The sequence below is a fragment of the Paramormyrops kingsleyae genome, chromosome 22 (assembly GCF_048594095.1).
Source record: "Paramormyrops kingsleyae isolate MSU_618 chromosome 22, PKINGS_0.4, whole genome shotgun sequence".
In the NCBI taxonomy this organism is placed as follows: Eukaryota; Metazoa; Chordata; class Actinopteri; order Osteoglossiformes; family Mormyridae; genus Paramormyrops; species Paramormyrops kingsleyae.
In genome coordinates this window covers 1,232,463-1,257,104 of record NC_132818.1, presented here as the reverse complement: position 1 = coordinate 1,257,104, position 24,642 = coordinate 1,232,463, and the positions used below count along the sequence as shown (strand labels likewise).

At 42.8% G+C, this 24,642-nt stretch overlaps 1 protein-coding gene across 1 annotated transcript in view; it reads left to right on the top strand.

Moving 5' to 3' along the window:
- The window catches only part of card11 (caspase recruitment domain family, member 11), a 33,864-nt gene extending 15,668 nt beyond the window's left edge, over positions 1-18,196 (top strand). Inside the window, exons 3-24 of the mRNA XM_023829988.2 lie at positions 594-731; positions 2,441-2,766; positions 2,967-3,146; positions 3,901-4,053; positions 4,860-4,985; positions 5,075-5,269; positions 5,704-5,862; positions 5,960-6,011; positions 6,653-6,777; positions 7,489-7,598; positions 7,796-7,839; positions 8,028-8,160; positions 9,164-9,365; positions 9,611-9,737; positions 9,998-10,235; positions 10,724-10,808; positions 11,299-11,394; positions 11,492-11,609; positions 12,614-12,793; positions 13,216-13,340; positions 14,847-14,962; positions 16,777-18,196. Of these exons, the coding sequence (XP_023685756.1) occupies positions 594-731; positions 2,441-2,766; positions 2,967-3,146; positions 3,901-4,053; positions 4,860-4,985; positions 5,075-5,269; positions 5,704-5,862; positions 5,960-6,011; positions 6,653-6,777; positions 7,489-7,598; positions 7,796-7,839; positions 8,028-8,160; positions 9,164-9,365; positions 9,611-9,737; positions 9,998-10,235; positions 10,724-10,808; positions 11,299-11,394; positions 11,492-11,609; positions 12,614-12,793; positions 13,216-13,340; positions 14,847-14,962; positions 16,777-16,981 (3,233 nt within the window). The 3' untranslated portion in view covers positions 16,982-18,196. The remainder of the gene's footprint in view (positions 1-593; positions 732-2,440; positions 2,767-2,966; positions 3,147-3,900; positions 4,054-4,859; positions 4,986-5,074; positions 5,270-5,703; positions 5,863-5,959; positions 6,012-6,652; positions 6,778-7,488; positions 7,599-7,795; positions 7,840-8,027; positions 8,161-9,163; positions 9,366-9,610; positions 9,738-9,997; positions 10,236-10,723; positions 10,809-11,298; positions 11,395-11,491; positions 11,610-12,613; positions 12,794-13,215; positions 13,341-14,846; positions 14,963-16,776) is intronic.
- The last annotated feature ends 6,446 nt before the right edge of the window (positions 18,197-24,642 follow it).

Sequence of the window (24,642 nt, the reverse complement as noted above, 5' to 3'; positions counted from 1 at the left end):
CATAAAATATTTTTAATGGTTTCATCATAAAAAGCAGAGGTTACGTATTTATATAAGCCTTATAATATGCTCAAAAAATTATCAATATTTCCATAACTGGACAACCCATGTAGAACTGAATGTTATGATTAAGAATATATATATTATATATATTAAATTTATAATATTATATTCTACTACCATATAAAAACTGTATTTTCATGCAAAAAATGTGTGTTCTCATTCCAAGAGTATTAAAGTTTCAGCTTTACTAATTAAAAAAGTGCAGAACCACAATGCATGTATCATTTAGATTTCATTTATATGTTCTATACATCTATATCTATATTATAATATAATTGTATTTTCTCTCTCTCATTACAATGTATTATTAAGGCATTACAAAGTATTATTAAGGTATTATTCCACTATTATTCTCTGGATCATATATGAATGGTATGTTCATCTTCATTACATTAGAACCCTGAAAGCACAGATCTGGATATGTTTGCACCCAGCATTTAATGACTCAAACTACAGAGCTTTGCACAATGTCTTTACATGCAAATCTGAAGCGGGTTGTCACTGACAGGCACTTGGCTATCGATTTGCAGGTCGACTCCTGGATATCTTACACACTAAGGGTCGCCGGGGCTACGTGGTGTTTCTGGAGAGCCTGGAGTTCTACTATCCGGACCTCTACAAGCTGGTCACGGGGAAGGAGCCCACACGCAGGTTCTCCACCATCGTGGGTAAGTGGTTCCAGACAGGCCGAGAGAACAGGCCGAGAGAACAGGCCAAGAGAAAAGCCCGGAAACATCCTCGAAGCGCTCCTTTCACATTGCTTGTGATAAACAAATTCATGCTTTAGCTTTCAAACTGAAAGTGCTACTTTCCATGCTGAGCTTCTAAGAAATTGACTTGGGACAATCTGACTTACAACAATAGAAATGCCATTTGCTCATCGTTGCTCGCTGCCGCAGTGAGCTGTTGGGGGAAAAAGCTGGAAATAGGGAAATTCACTGTATAGTCTGCTTGTGTGCAAATCATGAAAAGATTTAAATGTTTGATATCAAATTCAAAGTAACACGTCTGGGTGTTTAAAATTACCTTCCAAAAAAGTATGTGTATGTGTGTACATGCGTACCTACACAACCATGGAAAAAATTTACAGACCGTTCTATATTTTTAAACAAATCTGCATTTTTAAATCCTGGTTTAAGGCTATGCTGAGCAGCAAGTTGCTTCCAGGTTAAAAATTTCTAAGACAGCAGTACACAAGAACAAAGGGAAGCAGGTGACACTGGGATCGACCAGAAACCAGCCAGGTAGAGGGCCGAAGTGACTTCCTAATGCCAGAGATGGTCGGCAGCTTATCCGGCAGTGCCTCATAAATCGGAGGATGACCTCAAGTGACCTTCAAAACGAATGGGAATCATTAAGTGCCGGTGTGAAGTGCACTGCAAGGACAGTTCGTATCAGGCTCCTAGAAGCAGGACGGAGGTCCCATAAAGCAAGGAAGAATCCCTTCATTAATGAGGAACAGAGAAGAACCAGGCTGGAGTTTGCAAAAAAGAAAACACAGGCACATACCCATAAACTGAGAAATGAGTGAAACAAAAAAATGTGCCGTGGTCTCTTAATTTTTTCTGTGGCTGTATACACACACAAAAACAGTTAAGTGCATAAGTGCATAATTCAAAGAACGTCGACCATTCAAGTGTAAGCAAAGCAACACAACTGAAACCATGAACTGAATATTTTTAGAATAAATGTTTACAGCCCAAAAAGGACAATAGTAATGCAATAAAGGACTACTCAGTGTTCAGGCTAATTAACGAAAAGGACAATCTACATCAAGAACTTTTTTGAGGTTTGATGTAGAATTCATTGACGCTAACTAAAATTTACACTGAAATGGAGCATGCATTTCACTGTAATGTGCAGCAGTATTTCGTCCTTTTATTTGCTTGACTGAGAAATATCTGTGGAATTTTCACAAATTAAAATCAGTGCCCAGTGCAGGCTCAGGTGCCTTCATCACTGGGTCTCTCTGTGTTTTTTTAATGCTGGTGGTGTGGGTGGAATATCCCACACCATTTCATTATTGGATAAATTCAGAATTCCATAAATTTAAAAGTTTAAAAAATATACAGTGAAACTGAAAAGTTATTTCTTGAGTAATTTACATGTTTTTGAAGAGTAACTGTATTTATATATATATATATATATATATATATATATATATATATTATTTTGTATATTTATATGATTACTGTAACGGAATACAGTTACATATATAATGCCTATACATGCATTGCATTACTCCCTGACCCTGTGAAATCCGTCTCCATGCATTGTCATCCAGTTATATGTTAAACGTAATGAGTCAAGGGGTTGAGAGTAAGAGCTGTTGGACATAGCGGAGCTGCTCTTAAGTGTCAGCTTTTGCACATTTTAGTGGAAGAGGGTCACGAGGGCTTGACGCAGTTCCTGATGAACGAGGTGATCAAGCTGCAGCAGCAAACCAAAGCAAAGGACGTGCAGCGTGTAGACATCATGGGCAAGCTTCGCACGCTGGAGGACGAGGACAAGAAGCTGCGGCTGGCCAACCAGGAGCTGCTCACCTTCCAGGAGCGCTACAACAAGATGAAGGAGGAGTGTAACATCATCAACAATGAGCTGTGCAAGGTTAAGGATGACAACTACACCCTGGCCATGCGTCTGGCGCAGCTCAGCGAGGAGAAGAACATGGCCGTCATGAGGAGCCGCGACCTGCAGCTGGAGGTCAGGATTTCGCTATGCTTGATGATGATCAAGGCCAAGTGTTGGTATCACTGAGCTTTAGATATGCAGCCAAGCAGGACCAGCTTAAATGACCACTGCTCAGTCAGTTTAGCTTTTATTTTATCGTACCCACTGTCTGTCGTTATTAATACTAAAGTAAACATGATACACATGGTGTCAAGAGTGTGATTCTTTTTCAGATTGACCAGCTGAAGCATAAGCTGAACAAGGTCGAAGAGGAATGCAAGATGGAGAGGAAGCAGTCGCTGAAGCTGAAGAACGATATCGAAAATCGCCCTCGCAAGGAGCAGATCTTTGAGCTGGAGCGGGAGAACGAGGTGTTGAAGATGAAGGTTCAGGAACTGCAGTCTATCATACAGGTGATTCATTTGAGGAGCAAGAACAGGGCAGGGAGGGTGAGGGGCGCGTAATGGCCATTTAAATCGACCCACCCCCAAAGGCTGAATTTACGCAATGTCTAGATAGTGTGTTTTACAGCATTACAGCAGCCGGACCACAGCAATTACCCTGGAAACAGTGCCTCGCGATTTGTAGGGTTATACCATCATCTGCGGTAACCTTTGTTATACTGTGCCTTTAAAATTTTGTTGGCGTACACTTTTGATCTGAAGTGGATAGATGATAGGCACAGGTAAAAAAAAACACTTAAAAGAATCCACACAAAACCACAATGAACCCTGCAGTGAAAATAATTTAATAGGAAATGTGCTTGTTGATGACATTTAAATTTAGATCAGATAAGGTTACAGGGTTTTTTAGTAAGAAGTTTTGGAGAGAAGATGTACTGAATTGTGTGGGGAAAATGTCATTCCCATTAAGGTTTTACCATATACTTTAATGTTTTTTTTCTTTAAGTGATGTACTACTGATGCTTTCACAAGAGAGTACTTTTAAAATTACATTTTCGTCATACGTGGATTTTTCAAACATGAACTTTGAACAAAACCTGATCTTATCAAGAGACAAAACCTTATCATATGCTGTATAATTATAATATGATTATCATCCAAAACAGCTACCATATTGAACGACTCCAACCTGCTGTTTGTGGCCTTATTTATACATGATTTAATCTTAAACCACCATCTTGACTCTCTCTTATTTGGTTAACAGCCAGGGAAGCAGGTGCTGCCTGATTCAGAAAAAGCAATTGTGGACATCCTGGAACACGATCGCATGGAGGCCCTAGAGGACCGGCAGGAACTGGTTAACAAGCTATATAACCTGCACGAGGAGGTCCGGCAAACTGAAGAGCTTAGGGACAAGGTGAGACCAAGCAAAAGAGCTCAATGTGTCCCTAAACTATCATTGGAGGCGTCCTAGATTATCACTGCTGCAGGTGGTTTTAGTTGTTTTGACAGTATTTCTAAGTTAAGGTTTGATGAAGATTTGTCAAGGTAGATGAAACAGCTACAGTAGAAAGAGTCTACTTGCCAACCAGCTGCACCAGTATGACAGAAATAGCTAATTAGATCAGCATTGGCTGATGGATGTCGCATCTTGTAATCAAACATAAAAAGCTTGAAATCTGAGACATCGGTGGAATCTTCTGGAAGCCTTTGCTGTGGGGGCGGTCGGCGATTACTCGTAACCCAAAAAATGAGTCTGTGTGTTCCTGTCATACCTTCAAATATGGCTGGCTGACTGAATATGACTCCAGGTTCAGGGGGTGTTTTTAACTTTCGATCTAACGAAAAAGAAACCCCACAGATGTAAGATTGCAGCTGTATTCTACACATCAGGAGTAGCTTGTGATTAACAGGCCATTCCACTGGGTGAGACAAGTGATTGACTGATCTGTTGCGCAGTAAATCGAATCAAATATCTTCACTGTTATCATTGATGAATCTGAAAAGTAGATCTTTGATAGAGGAAGAGTGTTCTGGGGACACTAAGAATGTTCTCGTAATGCTTTCAGGTTGTTTAAGTTCTACAGAGTCCCAGTAAAGACTGCCTTAGAGAAAACAATTTCTGTAGGAGCATCATCCACTTGGTGAACCTTAGAGTCAGAGTCACAAATTTGCATAGATTTGAGCTTTTGACACGTTAACTATGCTGGCGCACCCTTGCAGTACTTGGAGGAGAAAGAAGACCTGGAGCTGAAGTGCTCAACGCTGTTGAAGGACTGCGAAATGTACAAGAACCGCATGAACACGGTCATGGTGCAGCTGGAGGAGGTGGAGCGGGAGCGGGACCAGGTGAACCATCACGTTCCCTGAGATGTTCTCCTTCAATGAAACGGACACCACCACCTCATCATCTTTCTTCTCCATCCCCTGCCTCCCAGGCCTTCCGCTCCCGTGACGAAGCCCAGAGCCAGTTCTCTCAGTGCCTGATTGACAAAGACAAGTACCGCAAGCAAATCCGCGACCTAGAGGAGAGGAGTGATGAGCTGCATATTGAGATTGTGCGTAAGGAGGCCAAGATCGTCAACTTGGAGGCCAAATTGAGGCGTCTGTCCAAGGAGAATGGTCTGGACCAGGTGAAGAAAAGCTGTCCATCCATCCATCAGACACACAGTTGTTTGCTGTTTTTCCATCGTATTGTTTTATTCACATCTTGATGAATGCAATGTATCAGAATAGTTGATCTAATGAGTGCCCTCCGTGATATAATTTATCACTGTTAATTGAATTATGAAGAGTCTGTTTATGTTGCAGTTTACTTTTCAGGTCCAGTTGCATAGCAACAATATCTTGATTTTAGTTGGACTTTGCGATAGATCCGATTTCTGAATCTTTTAATATAACATGCTTGATGAACTAACACTTTTAAAATTAATTTTGGATGCTTCATTACACAACTGATACATGCTTAATGCAAGCAGTGAGATCTAGGTTGTAGTAACATGTAGAAATACCCAGATGGTAGCTCTTCTGACTTTCTTCTGTGTTGCCCACACTGTGTCCCTGTTAGAGTTTACCTCGAGACATGCCTCTGCCTATTATGACGCTGACCTGCAGTCAGCAGGATGCCAAACGAGATGGTCAAGACTATGACTCTGATGAGGAGTCCCCCGTGGACCCAAAGTTCTTCCTCCCAGGGTCTCGGATTAAACGTCAACTAAACCTGAGGGTGAGGGGCAATGCGTGGTTCTCATGCCACTTTGGGAGTCTTTCTGATACGGAGCAGTGGAAAATCACCATGGTATTTGTCATATGTCTTCTTTCAGAATGTTAGAGCCAAGTCTCCAGTCACAGCCCCCAAATCCCTGGATTTTCAAGGTAAAATGCACTTGAAGATATTTTACCATATTATACTGTCTGTACTTATGGCTTAACCTCACAGTACTGTCTGTACTTATAGCCTGACCTCCCAGTACCGTCTGTACTTATGGCCTAACCTCATAGCACTATCTGTACATAAGGTCTACCCTCAGTACTGTGTACAGTGACTAAAAGGTACTAAACCTGTAAGAAGAAAACACTTCTGACACTGGTGAATGATGGGGGTGTAGGCCATGACTGACAGCTCGCAATGATCCCAGCCATCGCAGGTTTCACTTCTCCCATTACGTGTGTGTGTTCAGAGCTGTGCACTGCCAGTATCTTCATGCAAATTAGCATTTCTAGTTTCATGCTATGATGGCTGTGTGACTCACTGTGCGTGACACTGTAAGTGAGACAGATAAAATACGAACATCAGCAGGCTACAGGTTGATGGAAGCGCTCCAAAAAGTAGTATCCTAATGTTAATTCAATAATTACGACCATTTACCTGTAATATTATGGATGACAGCTGTACGAACATAGAGCGTATAATAGAGGGTAACTGGTTGGCACTGCCACGGCATGCAAAAACCAGCGCAGGGCGTTTGATTGTCACTGTGAGATAACCCCCATTGTTCCTTCATCCCTCACTGCAGCATCCACCCCCGTTGAACTGTCGGACGCAGCCAGCACAGAAACCAGCTCAATGATCACCACCTCCACCAGCTGTAACAGCTTTCCTGTTACCCCTGCTGGCACTGAGGAGATGTACAACAAAAACGTATGTGTCTGTGCTCCAAGTGGTCCAACTCAGGGTCAAAGTGCCATTTCTTCATAATCTTTAATCTTTACTTGAGTTTTGTAAATATCACTCATAAGGGAATATGATTCTTGCAGTTCCCTTTGCATATTGTAGGTGTTTATCAGAATGTATGACTTCAGTTTTGTTATTATGCTTTAGGTAGGCACCATAATGCTTTACAATGACAATCATCATATATAACAAGTATTGGCTGTAAATATTTGTGTTTGTTTTATGCTCGAATTTTGCAGATTTGACGTGTTCCTTAAAACAACTGCTAGATGCCAGAATATGGTTAACTTTAGATGAAAAGTATCTAACCAATCCAACAAGGAGCTTTGCAGGCAAAAATAACTGATAGAGTCATTTGAGTAATTTATAAAAAATTGAAAAAACTTCTGCTTACTACATATGCATTGTTAGCTGAACAGAAGTCCTCTTTGAGGTTTATGCAAAACACGTGATTCCCGTTGGACAATATACTGTATGTAGATATTTGTTTAGTAGATGATCTGAGAGAGAGTACTGACAGACAGTTTGCTGTTCATTAACATGTGTGTCACGGGAAGGCAAACTAGGATGTGCTGGCCCTAGGCAGCAGGAACAGCTACTGGTGACCGGTCATGTGATCTGTCTGCCATGTGATTACATGCATCATGTGTGATTCTCTGCCCCCCCATCGTATGAAAGGTTCTGCGCTCTCGCAACGACAGCATGTGGTCCACATTCCCAGAGCCACCGGGGAATGATTCCATTGTCCGGAGGAACAAAGAGGGGGGGTACATAAGTACACTAAAAAGGTACGCCACCCCCTCCTCACCAAAATCTGTCTGATATTATTATGGGATGGATGCACAAATCTTTAAGTGTTCTCTGGTAATAAAATGGAAGACGAATATTATAAGAATCTAAAATTGCTGAATCCACGCCATGGTGTTTACATTGTTGTGCTTTTCACAAAGGTGATGATGACGTGTCACCTGTTTATTGTTTGCAGCATCTGTGACTTTGAATGTGACAGTGGGGACAACATGGACATTGGTACAGTACCATGCCTTTTGTGTATTTTTGAGTTTTAATATAATTTCATACTGTATGATACATTTGCTCATAGGCTGTTCCTTAAAGGTCACTTCTAAAGATGCTTCTGGATGTTTGCTGTGGATTTTTAACGGTGTGCCTCTAACCAGGAACCCCCCCATCCCTCCTCCCGCAACCTGTTCCTCCAGATGAAGACACTGACAGATCATCTCACGGGCCTCCCTCCATTCACTCCTCCTCCTCCTCACACCAATCCGAGGGTTTCGAGTCCTATGACCTGGAGCAAGTCAACAACATCTTCCGGAAGTTCTCCTTGGAACGGTAAGAGAGCTTCCTGTCCACAGGTTTGCTCCCGTACTGTGTCTGGGATGGGAGGCGGGCCAGGAACGGCGTGGGATCTGCCAGCTGGCCGCAAAGCGCCATGACTGTCACATCGAGTCGCCCTCTGTCTTATCAAGGATCAGACCCCATGCTTCTCTATAAAAACAGAAAATAAAAACTGTCACAACGCATCATGTTAGTGGCCTACTCAAACCTTTGATCTTCGCTACTGTAAGGCCTGTTTTTTCCACTGATGGGGAAACAAGGCTGGTCTGTGCCAATGATATATTTCAAGAGATGTTTAAACGCGGCTTGTACTAACTGTTTTTGATACATATTGCCCTAGAATCAAGGAAAGACATTTCTCTCAACATATTCAAATAAAAATTAGTAATACAGACTTAGAAGACGAAGGCACTGTGGCATATAATATCCATCTTTAAAAGCACCATTTAAAATATCGTGGTAGATAATCAAAAATAAAAAATAAACATCTCTGGCAGTTTTTTGTATCTTGTTTTTGTACGATATTAATAACATTAATTGTGGGGTCCTGTTATGTCTTGTTTACATATCAGTGCCAAGGCCATTAAGTACTACCCACCACCATTTTGGAACTAATTACTTCACCCCAGGAAGCAAGGGAAATGTCTTAAGGTTCAGCTAAATGATTTTTTGTTGGTAAATTTTTTCCCCTGTTTGAAAAACAGCCGGAGGGTTTTATTTGTTCATCGTGCTTCTCTCCTTCACCCTGTCAGTCTGAACGTAGACATGTTTTTTTTTAGAATGCTTTTATTTGTTTCGGGGAACTTGATCACTGGTGTTGCCAGTGCAGTAAGATATGTCCATGATTAAATTATTCCCTATGATTAACTTGTGTGTGTGTGTGGTTTTCTTTCTGTTTCTGTGTGTGTGTGTGGTTTTCTTTCTGTTTCTGTGTGTGTGTGGCTCTCTCTCTCTCTCTATTTCCCCCCACGCTCCCACTTTCGCTTTCCCTCTGAAGGCCCTTCAGACCATCTCTGAACTCCTTCACGCGCCTCAACAGCACCGTTCGGCCGATACAAGACGTCACGGTTCCAGGGGATTCCTTCCTGTCTGAGGTCATTCTGGTGGGGGGCAATGACAGCGGCATCTTTGTCTCCTCTGTCCAGCCTGGGTCCCATGCAGACCGGGCAGGCCTGAAAGAGGGGCACCACCTCCTGATGGTGAGGGAATGTAGGGCGGCATGGAGATGGCACAACCAAAATGTTGTCACTCCTCACATACTTGTCCATTGTGTTATATATCCACTGTAATCAGTACTACCTTGTACTATTCCATCCTCTATGTTAGCCTTCTTCAAAATTGAATACAAAGCTTCTTGGTGGTTGTCTTGTGTGCTTGAGACCCCTGTAACCACCCTCCCCCGCCCCCCCATCTTGACCCATCTTGTGTCTCTACCTGGTCCCAGCTTGCAGGTTGTATCCACGGGGAGAACCAGAGTGTGAACCTGGACACCTCTACTAAGGAAGAGGTCCACTGGACCTTACAAAGATGCACAGGACCGATCCAGGTTCACTTCAAGTCCAACATCGATGGTAACGGAAAGATCTCCTCATTAACCTAACAGCTGTGTGAGAAGCTCATTGATCTAGCTAGTGCTGTCTCCATAGGGATCTTGTGATCAAAAACATAATTATGGAGCGTACATTTTCATCTAAAGAATTTTACATGAAGTGCATGTAAAATTAATGAAGATCATGTCATTGATGTTAGATGTATTGGACCTCCTTGGGTATAGTTTGGGGTTTACTGTAGGTGCTTTAATTACTGGATGGCTTCCTGTCACTCCCCCCAGGTTATAAGAAGTTACAGAGAGAGATGGATGAGGGCTCTGTGGTGTCTGGAGACTCCTTCTACATCAGGCTCAACCTCAACGTGGGTCCATCTGACAACTGCACGCTGTCGGCACGCTGCGACGAGGTTGTCCATGTACTGGACACCATGTACAACGGCAAGCACGAGTGGCTGTGCGCACGTGTCGACGGCGTCACCGACAAGGACTTGGAGAGGGGCACCATCCCCAGCTACTCCAGGTAGTGTCGTCTGTCCCCTATACACTGAAGAATACGGCAAACCTGCTGTGTTGAACTTCCTGTTTTCCCCCATGTTTGTGAGGGTTCCCTGCCATCCCCAGCTACTCCAGGCAGTATCGCCTGTCCCCTATACACTGAGGAATATGGCAAGCCGGCTGTGTTGAACTTCCTGTTTTCCCACATGTTTGTGAGGGTTCCCTGCCATAGGTGTCTTGAAAAATGACCTGTACACAGTCCTTGCACGGTCATCAATTGTCACTTTTTGCTCTTCCTAGGATAGGCTCCACACTTACTGTGACCCCGCCCTGATTAAGTGCTTGTGGATGATTAAGAGCGATGTACGGAATTACCCGCATGACAGGTGTTGAGTGGGCATCTGAAAGAGACCTGACCTGTTTTCTGGGGCTTGGTCACAGTCAAGCGCCAAGCTGCCAGAGCGTGGTCTACTGTCTGACCTCTCTGACTGCCCCCCCCCTCTCCCTCCCTAGGGCTCAGCAGCTTCTCCTGGTGAAGATCCAGAAGCTGATCTACAGGGGGAGCAGAGATGAGACAGAAACCTTGCGTGGGTTCAGGGTAGGTGCCTCCTGGTCTACAGTCTCACTGAGCCCCTCATCTGCACTTCAAGCCAAGGCTTTTAAAACCGAAATCCCAGGACTGGGAGCTTTCAGGAGATGTTTTTGTGACTGCATAAAATATCTCAATCCAACAGGAGAAATAAGCAACAGAGATTAAGGATTATTATGATAAATCCAACCTTTTCTCTAATATTAGTTAAGATGTATGTGTGGGATTTACTTGTGACTTTGCCTATAAATCATGCAGTTTCTGTGACACAAATGATTCATTTTGTACAAGTCCCCCCCCCCCTCCCCATCTGGGGAGGAATTGAGAAATTACCTTGCCAGTGGCATTGCTGTTTTGGCATGCAGATACGCATTACGAGAGATGTGGCCGTTTGCTGTGAGAGCCTCATACAGATGTAAACCCCCCAGGTGACACAGTATTCATTACTCAGCCGCAATGATCATCATCTCACTCCCCACGTTCTTCCTGACACTCCTAGAGTACACTGCAGCCTGAAGAATCTCCCGCACCCCCAGACCCAAAGTCCAGCCCCCGACTCTCTCGTGCCAGCTTCTTCATCTGTCAGTTTCTGCAGGTAATGGCCTACTTTCTGTGCTTTTGCGGATGCGGGGGGGGGGGGGGGGGTTAGTGGAGATGGCATTGCTTTGTAACCCCGTTATGACTCCTGGCAGCTCGTCAGCAGGAACGACAATAAGTACAAACGGCTGAACAGCAGCGAGAGGGTCCGGATCGTCAACGGGTCGAGTTCTACACTCTCTCGCCCTGGTTTTGAAACCATGAAGTCAGAAGGTGAGAGACTCCGTTTTTGCAATTTGCTACAGGAACTCTGTCAAGAGTGTTCCGCTTTCCTGCTCAAATCACTCTCGCTCTTCGCAACAGAACCTTCATAAACCTAAAAGTCTTCATTGCCTGAATTATTTCCTCATAAAATTGCGACTTTGCATGAAAAAGTCTCTAGATGAGATCATTTTATTCCTCATATGCTTTTAAGCAGCTATATGCCGGCTGAAGGTCAAGCGCAACAGTAGCTGAGATCATACAATAATTTCATTTCAAGACACCATGAAATATTCAGGGCGAAGGTAAACAGAGACGTCTACAAGAGTGCAATAGATCTGCAAGAGATCTATTTCTTAAATCCAGCTCAACCTTTTCAAAGATTATTCCACACAAGAAAAATCGTTTTTGTTGCGGTGATCTTATTTTTAAGAGATATTCGAAATAAACTACTCATTTTCTGGCCATCGATGATAGTAGGGTACAGCTTTGTGTTTTTTGATATATATGTTTATCCTGTTTTTAGTCATCATCAGCTCTCTCTTGCACTTCTGTGTCCATAAAACTGTGCCACTGTGCATCAAAGGCTGAAGTATGCTGCCGTCAGCTGAACACTGTCACATGCTACTATGCTAGAAGTCTACTGCCAGTTCGCTACATGTCTTAGCGCATTTCGCTAACAATTTTCAGACTTTTGTCTCCTCCCAATCATTTTGGCCTATTTAGCCAACCTCAGCTGATCCAGCCTTGAGACCTGCATAATATAGCAACATGGGCTTAAATTGCAGACTTTACAATAAGTGTAACTGTATCCCTGGGACAATTCGAAGAACTTTAATAAGTATGGAGGGTGAGGCATATACCCAGGATCACTCCGATGGATGTTTGTGGCTAAAATATTACTGCTGCTCTCAGTAATCTCTCAGCCTCGCTCATCAGGAGAGCACTGGACCTATCTGAAGATCAGCTGTCATCATGTTATCGTTTTAAATGATGTCACCATTTGTTCATTTCAGACCTGGATGCGGAGAGCGACCTGAACAAAAGCCTGAATCTCATTCCCTACAGTCATGTGACTCAGTGTCACTGTCAGCGCAAGAGGCCCGTCCTCTTTGCACCCAATGTTCTGGCCAAAACCATCGTGCAGAAGTTTCTGAACCTGGCAGGGGCTATGGAGTTCAACATATGCAAGCCGGGTAATTGGCGTTACGATTCACCGCAGATGTGGGAGCCTTGTGAGGTCAGATGTGAACAATGGCTCCTCATTGGCAAATATAGGTCAGATAACTGAAGACTGACCTCCTTTCTTGTTTTTAAATGTGAGAGTAAACCCACTAAGTGGTGTTGCATAATGGGGGCAGTAATAAAACAACAAAACATACTGGAACAAAAGAGACAGCCAATACTATTGTCCTGAAATATGCAAATGAGGTTGTACTGGAGCACCTCTTAACATCACAGCACGAACAACAGACCTGATGTCATTAAATGTAAAATTTTTCACAGCTACATCACAAAGTGGCACTCGTATGGTTTTAATTGGGCTTATCCGATTACCAGCACCTTGTTTTCATCAACTTAATAACCTGCCCTCATTGTTTGTGTCCCTGAATTTCAGACATCTTAACCAAGGATGAATTTCAGCTGAAGCAGAAGATCGAGCCTATTATTTACTCTAAAGAGAAGCATGCCAATACATTTGAGTGTATCACCCCAGAAAACATCGAGGCAGTGGCTGCGAAGGTAACATTTGAATCATTTAAGGCATACCCTGAGAGACCATTGGCTAGGAAGCCAGAATCAATTACAAAAGCTTGCAGAAACAGGCACATTGTGATCTTCATTCATTCCTAGCTTTAAATATCAACACAACCACCTTCACAAAGCAGAATAATACCACTCAAACTAGTTTCTCAACCAAACTGGAGCATATTGCTATGTTGCACTTGCTCCTGGCTTGGACTGTAGCAGCATTGGACTACAAGCTAGTGTTTCTAAGCCTGGCTAAACCCTTTGATCCATCAGCTTGGATAGGGGGATGAAAGACGTATTTGAAAGTGATAAAAGCAGGCACAGGTCTCTTTATGTTAACTGCAAAGGTTCCTAAATGTGTATCACAAAATCTTCCTGGTTCGGACTCATGGACGTCATGCTCAGTGGTTGGGATTCACTAACTGGGGCAGCCGCCAAGAAGAACAAGTCTAGCTCATTACCCACAGAGCAAGGTGATTTACAGCATAGTTTTCCTGGCTTGCTGGTTTTACAGGTTGTGGTGGTGTTGGTGGTGGGTGGGCGGGGGTGGTCTGGCTGCAGCCCCGGAGACCTTATTAAACCCGCTCATTGCTGCAGGGTACTAAAGACTTTCAGACGTGCACCTGGTACAATGAAGGCTATTTGCCATTTGAAAGTGCCGATCCAAGGAAAGACGAGGACAGAATGTTCAATGTGTTCAGCAGCTTTGAATGAGACAGAACCAGGAGCAGCTAGCTGGGACAGCTGTGGTCGCCCATTATTTTGTTTTTGGATTTCCTGGATTCCCTGGAGACATCAATGAAATGTTTAATGCTGTCTAATATCAGCTAGGACTTGCTTACCTATGGTTGGATGGATCAAATATATATACATCTTCAAAAAAATATGAAAGGCTACCAGTGATAGATTTCTTTTTTCATTGTCTTATATGCATTAAGAAGGAGGTATATCAGTCTATTTCAGTCAGGAGGTCCTTTAAAGGACCAAAGCCACACTATTTCCTAAGAGAACCAAAATCACATACACTTTCCACTGCTTAGATAACTAAGGAATGGTTTTGACAAGGCTGCGGAGCCTGGGAGAGATTTTTCTTGCGAACAAAGGTTCTGTCACCAGGTTTTCAGTATTATTTTATTATATTGCAGTGCACTGCTCTATGAGGTGGTGCAGTGGTTAGCACTGTTGCCTCTCACCTCTGGGACTTGAATTCAAGTCTCTGCTAGAGTTCCACATGTGTGGAGTCTGCATGTTCTCCTTGTGAGGTTTCCTTTGGGTACTCTGGATTCCCCCCCCACCCACCGTCTGCATGGTGTACAAGTGTGTCCTGTGACAGGTTGGTGCATCTTACTGAGTTGTTCCCTGCCTTCTGCCTGTAGCCTCCAGGACAGACTCTGCACCCCCATGACCCTGAATAGGATAAGTGGTTTCAGAAGACAGATTTCTCTGCTTTTGCAAACAGGCCTCCAACTCAAACTGCTTGTTTCGTTTCGTTTTTAGAACAAGCACTGCCTTTTGGAAGCCGGTCTTAACTGCGTTAAAGATCTGCTAAGGAGGGAAATATATCCCATCATCATCTTCATCAAAACCAGCGAGAAGAATATTAAAAAATTAAGGTATGTAGAAACTTAAATTAAAGGTAGTATCAAGATGAATAAAACTGTACTTAGTCATCTCAAAGTATTTATAGCTACTGTATGAAAGTTAGAACTGTGATAGTTATTCTGCACAGACTTACAACGCCCCTGCTCTGTACCTTGAAGTATTATTTCCTGACTCAAAGATAGCTCACTCCTCCAGTACATACTACAGTCAACGAAACAAGTGGAGGAAGTCTGCCTTTGCACCTTTCATTTTTAAAACAAACAGCAAAATATTCTAGCATCTGGTTTCGTTCTTCATGTCATATGCATCCTCATTCCTACTTTTCTGGCTGCCTGTGCACCATGTACCTATATATAAATATCATTGTATATCAAGAAAAAAAAAATTAAGAGACCACAGCAGAATTGTTTGTTTCACTCATTTTTCAATTTAAGGGTCTGCGTCTGTGAATTTTATGTACATACATACATACATACATACATTTATTTTTTTGCAAACTGCAGCCTGGTTCTTCACTGTTCCTCATTAATGAAGGGCTTCTTCCTTGCTATATGGGACTCCAGTCCTGCTTCTAGGAGCCTGATACAAACTGTCCTAGCAGTGCACTTCACGCCTGCACTTAATGTTTCCCATTGCTTTTCAAGGCCACTTGATGTCATCCTACGATTCATGAGAAACTGATAAGTTAACGGTCATCTCTGGCATTAGAAAGTCACTTCCGCTCTCTACCTGGCTGATTTCTGGTCGTTCCCAGTGTCTCCTGCTTCAGCTCATTCTTGTGTACTGCTATCATAGAAATTTTGAACCTGGAAGCAGCCAGCCTCGCAGGGTGGCCTTCTGCCAACAGATCCAGGATTAAACCCGGATTTAAAAATGCAGATTTGTTTAAAACTATAGAGTGGTCTCTTAATTTTTTCTGTGGCTGTATATATGTATAAAAAAGATTTGTTCAGAGTGTTCAGAAAGTGCTTCAGTGTTGTCTTTTTTACTAAAGCGAGAGAAGTTCAGTCCATTAGCTCTCCACTGACCGTTTAATGTTTTACCACCGTCCTGCCTGTGAATGTATTATCTGTTTTACCCTAATTTGGTTCAGACAGTGATTGACAGTCCTGCCTAATTATGTTGAGCGCATTATCGCCATCCGGTGGACTGACAGGCCGCAGAATGTACTGTGGAGGCCAAGAGGGAGCAGAAGAGCTGAGTGAGGGAGAAACAAGAGTCACAGCATATGCAGATTAGGGCGACAGTCCACGGAGGCTCCGGCGAAGCTGTCATCTCAGGTTCCCTGACCCAGCTGAGACGTCTTCTCCAGGCCAATAAGTTGTCAGTTATGTTTGACTGATGGGGGAACTCATGGCGGGGGTTTGCAAATTAGCTGTGGGACTCAACACGCTCTCAGGCTCTCGGGCTCAGCCTGGGGTGAGGCCTCGTTTCTGGGCCCGCATGGGTTGCTTGCTTTTTTTTCCCCTCTTCTTGTACCTGTTTGACGTTTCAGATTTCACTTCTGTGCTCGGGTTGAACTTTGAATAAACTGAAATATAAACGGTATCTAAAATGAGCTACTTAAAAGCTTATGCAGAGAGTGAAACGCCAGAAGCAAAAGGTCAAAGCCATGGAAAGAGTCATGTAGATGGAAAAGTCTGCAGGAGGACACACAATAGCACATAGTGTAGGCAAGGGTGGCTTCCCACTCACTCTGGTGAGAAAACGAGGCGAAATGTTTACATGGATTTATTTCCCCAAACTGCTGAGACTATAGTGCATTATGGGCCCTGGTAATTCCTGGCACAGCACAACAAAACGTGTTTGTTTTCCTGTGCTTAAGGAGGCTGCCGCTGAAGGTCGACTCAGAGGAGGACTTCCTGAAGATGTGCAGGTCAAAGGAGAAGGAGATTGAGGGGCTTCCATGTCTCTACGCCTCTGTGGAACCGGACTCGTGGAACACAGTCGAGGACCTGCTGAAGGTCATAAAGGACAAAATCTTGGAAGAGCAGAAGAAAACCATCTGGGTGGAGTTGGACCAGCTTTGAGGGATGCCATTTCAGAGATGCCATTTCAGTCTCCACAGAGATGCCTTACAACTTTGGTGTTAAATGGGCTATCAGTTCTCTGTTCTACTGGACCAACACTTTCATGAAAGTTGAAATGTAGCACAGAAAATTAACTGGAAATAGGAGAAGTTTTTGTGTGTGTGTGTGGTGGGGGGGGGACTGAAAGTGTGCAAATGGAAACAGAAGAAGCTGAGATGAGTTTTGGTGCTAAGAAGCGGCATGAGATTTTAAATAGGAAGGGACTGATTCATTTTGTCTTTGCACTACAGGCGGCTGGATGAAACCTTCATTTGCCCCTGCTTTGGTTGTAACGCCCATGAAATGCTGTTTGCTGCTCTCCCAGGGAGCCGTCACAGGAACTAAGGGTCACATACACTATAATGTAAAGGGCTAAAGACAAAGAGTCAACAGATCTGTATTAAAAAATATGCAAACTTTCTGAAAAAAGAAAACATTTAAATACCCCAAGACTTTCTTCAGAGTGGTATAAGTGGATGAATTTAGATTTAAGAAGTCACTTCTCTGTATTTACTTTCTTGTGAATCTTTGGAATCCAAGAAGAAATATTTTAAAAGGTATTAATTGCCCAACTTAATGCCAGATAAAATAAAGACTTGTAATACTTGTTCATAAATCAAAAGCATGTACTGGGAAGTTAACATGGCCTGGTGTAACTGTACTGATACTTGTTACTTACAGCTGTTTTAATGCAAGTCATGTCATACATATAACTGAAATGTGTTAAAATTATTTTAGGTTGATTCCTGTGAGTTGCTCAGGTTATAGATTCATCCAGACATAAATTTGCTGATCTTTACTTCTTAGTCAGTCAAGGTTAGTCAGTTAGTCTTGCTGCAGTAACTGTATTTTTTTTATATATATATAAATGGGTGGTCAACCACAAATCTTCTGAAGGGGCACTGACTTAGCAAAAACCTGCCCCCACCCCCCAAATAGTTCATGTTTTTGATGATTCCATGTTTATCATTTTTTTTAGCATTTGAAATATTTATATGTAAAACATACTCTGCTCATTTAATGTCACTTCATTTTCCATGCAGTAAATGCATATTTTGAAAGAATCTATTTATTAATGTTAAATGATTTAATATTATTATGCAAATAATATCAAAATTATAATGACTCAAAATGATTTCCCCTAGTTCTATTAAATAAATTAAATGTTTTCCTATAGTTTTCGTGTTTTTAACGGCTACTTTTCATGTAATCCATTATTGAAAAGTGACACTTCCCCAAGAACATTTATGCAACTTTACCACTTTACTAACTTAACTAATCGCCGATATATGTATGAAAAATTGATGTGTTTTTAATTAAGATGTGCTTTATATTACAGGCATGCAAACCAATATCTATAGATAAAGTTTAGTTTTCATTGTGGTTGTCACCTGTCCCAACTAACAAGGAGCAGAGTATCAAAGTAGGAATCAAAGGTCCCCATACTGTCCAATCCTTTAAGGTGTCTATAAATCAGGGATTATATAACAAAGTCAGGCTGAAGCCAGTAAACTATATCAATCGGCCTTGCATGTCATATTACAAAGAAAACATTATTTCCAGCACTACTTTAAGAACTCTTTCCCAGAACAGGCAGCAAATTTAATGCAGTACAAAATACAAAATTTTCCAGTATGCTACATGCAAATGAGGGTCGAGCACTTCACACATGGCCTAAGCCTGCTCTCATCGTAGGATTGGAAGGGGGTGGGGGGGGCATTATGATATAATGATGAAGAAGGTGTTGATGGCTGTGCCCCATGTATCTTAAAACTGGCTTCCCAGGCTCAGTTCACGATCGCACGAAGGCAGCAGAAGATATGAGAGGTATCCGCCCACACAGCCCTCTCACCGGCAAACATCCGCCCCCGCCGACGGCACCCTGCTGCAGGCTCACCTAGAGGGGTCCACATCATAACAACAGTGTGAGGAAAGTAAAACCTGGATCCTATGCGTCATTAACAACAGTGGAAAATTTGCTTGATCCTGTCCGGCGCCTTTTGATCACTTTTCAAATTGCGGCGGTCTCGCTGGTGGTGGTTTTGCACAGGGGGGCTGAGAGGTGGTGGTGGTTGGGGGAGGGGCAAGGATAGGGTTAGAAACCACCATTGTTGTCAACAACACTGACAGTAAATCAATGTTCCACTGTTTTTCGAGAAAGGGAACCGATATGCTGTTGTGAAACACGTTACATGTAATAATTTACATTATATAAAAATTGCTTAGAGCATGGATATCAGTAGTGGATGACTATACCGTAAGCTCTGCAGCCACTGTTCTCACTATAGGGTGACATTGAGCTTCTGCATTAATGACACGTTAGACCATATGCGCTGCATACTGTACGTAAGTGCTGCCTAATTGTCTGTCAGTAGTGGTTTAACAGCCTATAAGAGGTACTACTGATTTGCACGAAAGACTTGCACGCTAGTTATCAGGAACTTCCGTATGTTCTTTATGATGTTCACGACGTCAAAGGTTGCAAATTAGCAAACCATTTCTGCTGGGTTACTTATGGTGAGTAGGACTTCCAACCACTAATCAGGGTCAGGCTTGCTGGGGACCTGGAGCTCACAGAAGGCACAAGGCTGGAGTGTACCTTAGGGCGGGATCCCGGTCCATCGCAGAACATGTACAGCTATGCATCATTTAATTGCAGGGATACATTCTGGGAAATGCTTTCTTACGCAACTTCGCCATTGTGCAAACATCATAGAGTGTAGACCACAGGCGTCAGACTCCAGTCCTGGAGGCCCGGAGCCCTGCACATTTTTGGGTTTCCCCTCGTTTAACACACCTGATTCAACTTGTTGTGCTAATTACCACATAGCTGTTGAGCTGAATTATTTGTGGTAGAACAGGGAAAGAACTAAGCTACACAGGGCTCCGGCCCCCCAGGACTGCAGTTTGACAACGCTGGTGTAGACCTACTTAAACCAGCTAGGATGGTATAGCCCACTACACACCTAGGCTAAATTATATAGCTAAATAATGATAAAAATTACAGCATAGCATTATCATAGTTGTTCATTTTCCTTATCAAATATTACGTACTGTACATACTTGTATATCCTATGATATTTGCATGACTGATAGAACCATTAACACCAGCCTAAACACAAAGATGACATTATGATAGCTAATCGCTACAACGTTACGACAGCTACAGTAAACCCTTGTCCCAACTATGACAATGTCTGGATCGGTGCCTGTCTGGTCCTGTCCTATTTGTCTTGTTCCCCTTTGGCCAGCAGGTGTTGCTGGCCATCTCAGTCCCTCCTCTGTCTTGTACCCCCTTTGGCTCTATTGTATTTGATGTCTATAATGCTATGTGGCTTAACTGGCTAAGGGGTTGGTCACTGTTCTTACCTCCTCTTTTGTGGGTGTAGGTTCGAGGCTGGCCAGAGGCCAGTTTCAACTAATTAACGTTTGTTGTTTTTTTAATTATTTCTCCTGGTTCAACATTTCTATAGGTATTTCAGATACAGTTCATTGTCTTGCTTCTTGTTTCCTGTTCATTCGATTGGCCTAGTTTTTGTTCTCTTAGTGTTTCATCCTTTTTCCCAAGCGCATGTTAATTGTACTAGCCCACCTGTGCCTTTTTGCCCCATGCCCTTAATGATCAGTGGATTTGATTGTCCTCATCTGCTCCTTATTGCCCCTCGCTCTGTGTAGCCACACCTGCCTCTTGTTAATTGTTGTGATCAGTGTATTTAAGTGCCTGCATTTGGTCTATTTGTTGGTCAGTCATTGTGCATATAGCTGTATCAGCTGGTGTAATGCTGCTATGTGCTTTTGTCTTTGTAGCCCCTTCCTGGTTCTGCTCTCTGTGTTGCCCTTCTCCCTGGTTGAGTTTCCCTTTTTTTTTTGTAGCTTGTTTTGGTAAGAAGTTCTGCTGTAGTTTTCTGACCTCGTGGTACTTTATTTTGTGTTATTCCCAGTGTTCTGTGCTTCCCTTAAATAAAACCTATTTTTTGTTCTGGAACCGCAACTGGAACCATATCCTCCTCTTCCCCACCTGTGCTGTGCCACGGCACCATAACAGACATGCAACTTGCAGCCCTAATCTTAACCATAAGCAACCAAACAAAGAACAAGACTTTTGGCATTTTTAGTTTTTTATTGCAGTCACTGATTTTTATAAAATTGAGTTTCCCCTTGTGGGGACTGAAAAAGTGGTCCCCACAATGTCAAAATAACAGTTTTTCTTGCATTGTGGGGACATCTGGTCCCTGCAATGTAATTCATACATAATCCACACTTGCGCACACACACAGTGCAGAAGCAATTAAAAAGCCAGTCTTGAGAAATTAATTTCATGGAAGTTCACAGTTGTACTGAACAAACGGTGATTAGGCCTAAGTAATATTTAGTCATTTATCCACAATGTACAATCATAAGACATTTACAAGTGCTAAGGGGGATCCCCTGTTTAATCTTGAGTGTTAAATAGAGTCAATACACCTGTCTTTTCTGTTCTAATATAAAGGTAGAGCTTGGTGAGTTACTGGTGCATTTCCATCAAGACAAATACAGAAGCTTACAGCTTATGGTATTATCATGTTGAAACAGTGGAAAGAATTGGTCTTCATAATTAATGTAAATTACTTTGTTGCCCGGTTATGCCAGTTAATTCATTTCTTTTTCATTTGGAAGTTTTTATGTTGACGGGCAGAATATAGAGTATTTTTTCCTCCTGTTTTTTTGATCCTACTGCAAGGCTGCCAAATTTGGTCTTCTGGCTGGCGTGAGATTTTCAATTCGAGACAAGTCTGCACACACATGCGCATACATTTACATGTATGTAAGAGTTTATTACCCTGCAAACAGTCTGTAGGGTTTGCAGACTACCCAAACAATACTGATGCAGCTATGTTTCAGGTTTTTAATGGAACAACATGCACTCACCTAAAGGATTATTAGGAACACCATACTAATACGGTGTTTGACCCCCTTTCGCCTTCAGAACTGCCTTAATTCTACGTGGCATTGATTCATCAAGGTGCTGAAAGCATTCTTTAGAAATGTTGGCCCATATTGATAGGATAGCATCTTGCAGTTGATAGAGATTTGTGGGATGCACATCCAGGGCACGAAGCTCCCGTTCCACCACATCCCAAAGATGCTCTATTGGGTTGAGATCTTGTGACTGTGGGGGCCATTTTAGTACAGTGAACTCATTGTCATGTTCAAGAAACCAATTTGAAATGATTCGAGCTTTGTGACATGGTGCATTATCCTGCTGGAAGTAGCCATCAGAGGATGGGTACATGGTGGTCATAAAGGGATGGACATGGTCAGAAACAATGCTCAGGTAGGCCGTGGCATTTAAACGATGCCCAATTGGCACTAAGGGGCCTAAAGTGTGCCAAGAAAACATCCCCCACACCATTACACCACCACCACCAGCCTGCACAGTGGTAACAAGGCATGATGGATCCATGTTCTCATTCTGTTTACGCCAAATTCTGACTCTACCATTTGAATGTCTCAACAGAAATCGAGACTCATCAGACCAGGCAACATTTTTCCAGTCTTCAACTGTCCAATTTTGGTGAGCTCGTGCAAATTGTAGCCTCTTTTTCCTATTTGTAGTGGAGATGAGTGGTACCCGGTGGGGTCTTCTGCTGTTGTAGCCCATCCGCCTCAAGGTTGTGCGTGTTGTGGCTTCACAAATGCTTTGCTGCATACCTCGGTTGTACCGAATGGTTATTTCAGTCAAAGTTGCTCTTCTATCAGCTTGAATCAGTCGGCCCATTCTCCTCTGACCTCTAGCATCAACAAGGCATTTTCGTCCACAGGACTGCCGCATACTGGGTGTTTTTCCCTTTGCACACCATTCTTTGTAAACCCTTGAAATGGTTGTGCGTGAAAATCCCAGTAACTGAGCAGATTGTGAAATACTCAGACCGGCCCGTCTGGCACCAACAACCATGCCACGCTCAAAATTGCTTAAATCACCTTTCTTTCCCATTCTTGACATTCAGTTTGGAGTTCAGGAGATTGTCTTGACCAGGACCACACCCCTAAATGCATTGAAGCAACTGCCATGTGATTGGTTGATTAGATAATTGCATTAATGAGAAATTGAACAGGTGTTCCTAATAATCATTTAGGTGAGTGTAGATTGGCCGTAAGATTTCTCGTGTGAGCATGAGAGTCAGATGAATGAGAGATAGCAACTCTGTTATGCCCAACATTTAAGGCAGAATAAAAGAACCATGTACTGTAGAGGTGTAGGAACCGGACGGATGGGGGGGACATGTACCCCCCATATAATTAATTTGGCTTCATTCATTCTCCCCAAAAAACAGACCTTTACATTGAAATTTTTACATTGTGTCCTCTCCCCCAACCCCCACCCCCCATATCAAACTCTCCCATATGCCTATGGAACCATGCATATCCTTCTTTTCATGACTGCATAAGGTTTCCTCGCAATCAAGGTTCAAAACAAAGCCATGAAACAGGCACTGTGGCCAAAAAGCAATAGAAGTGCATGCTTTTGGGAGATTTCCGGACACACCAGTTCTCTCACGCTTAGATGGAAACCTGAGGTTTAAAAAGAGAAGGGACCTTAAATCTACTGGGTTGCAGTGCATGGCGTACAGTAAGGTTGAATGCAGTGTTTTCCGGCTCTTTCGCGTAAATGTGCAAAGACCCAGACAGCAGTGGAACAACGTCAATAAGATGCACCTCCCTGCACAGTCACTGCTTTTTGTGTCTTCGTAACCCCCACTATAAGCAACCTTTTCTGGAAACGCCTGTGGTTTGTGCCCGCCTCATTCACTCCAATCCTCCCATCTTCATCAGAAATCGCAAACACCTCACTTTTACTACTGGATCTCAGTTAAACATCAGTCCTTGTGTAATCCTTGCAGCTTTGCAAGGACACAAAAGGGTATTTTTCCATCACCGTACACAGATTTGAGCGTAGCAATAAAATGCCTTTAATGTAGCTTCTCGTCACTAACAACCTTCAAAAACTGCATTTCATCATTTAATATTTATATAAAACATCAGTGGAAAATGTTCTGTTTGATTGTTACATTTCATAAATGGTGTTCATTTGATACTATTCTGATTTATTTCGTATAGCATAAGAAACAAGATGAGTGAGAAACTCCAGGCTCCCTGACAAATTGTCACCTTGGGCTGCTCGGTTAGGTTGGCACTTTCAATCTGAAGAAACATGGGTCCCACAATAGATGGGATTTGTGGGTAAATTTTAAGGGCCTATAAAGTGTGGGGCCCCTGATTCTGCTAGGGTATGCTTGGCACTCTGAATGAGAAACAACACAGTGTCTTCTACACTGAGGAAGAGCATGCCCATACACAAACTGACAGAAAATCCGTATAGTAACTGGGTAATGTTTCACAGGGGCTGCTCAAATCTGTGCATTTGGTAGTAATTCTACGTGCAGAGCCTGTGTGCTCACATTACACTTTGCACTGATCTTCAGGCCCTGGCTTTGTTAAACACCCCCCCCCTTCCCCCGCCACACACACATAAACACACCCCAAAAGGGTGGTACACCTCTCTTAACTGATAAACATTTTTTTTAAGTGTTCAGAGTGCTGGGACCACTTGAAAACCACTATTATAAGGTACCCAAAGAAAG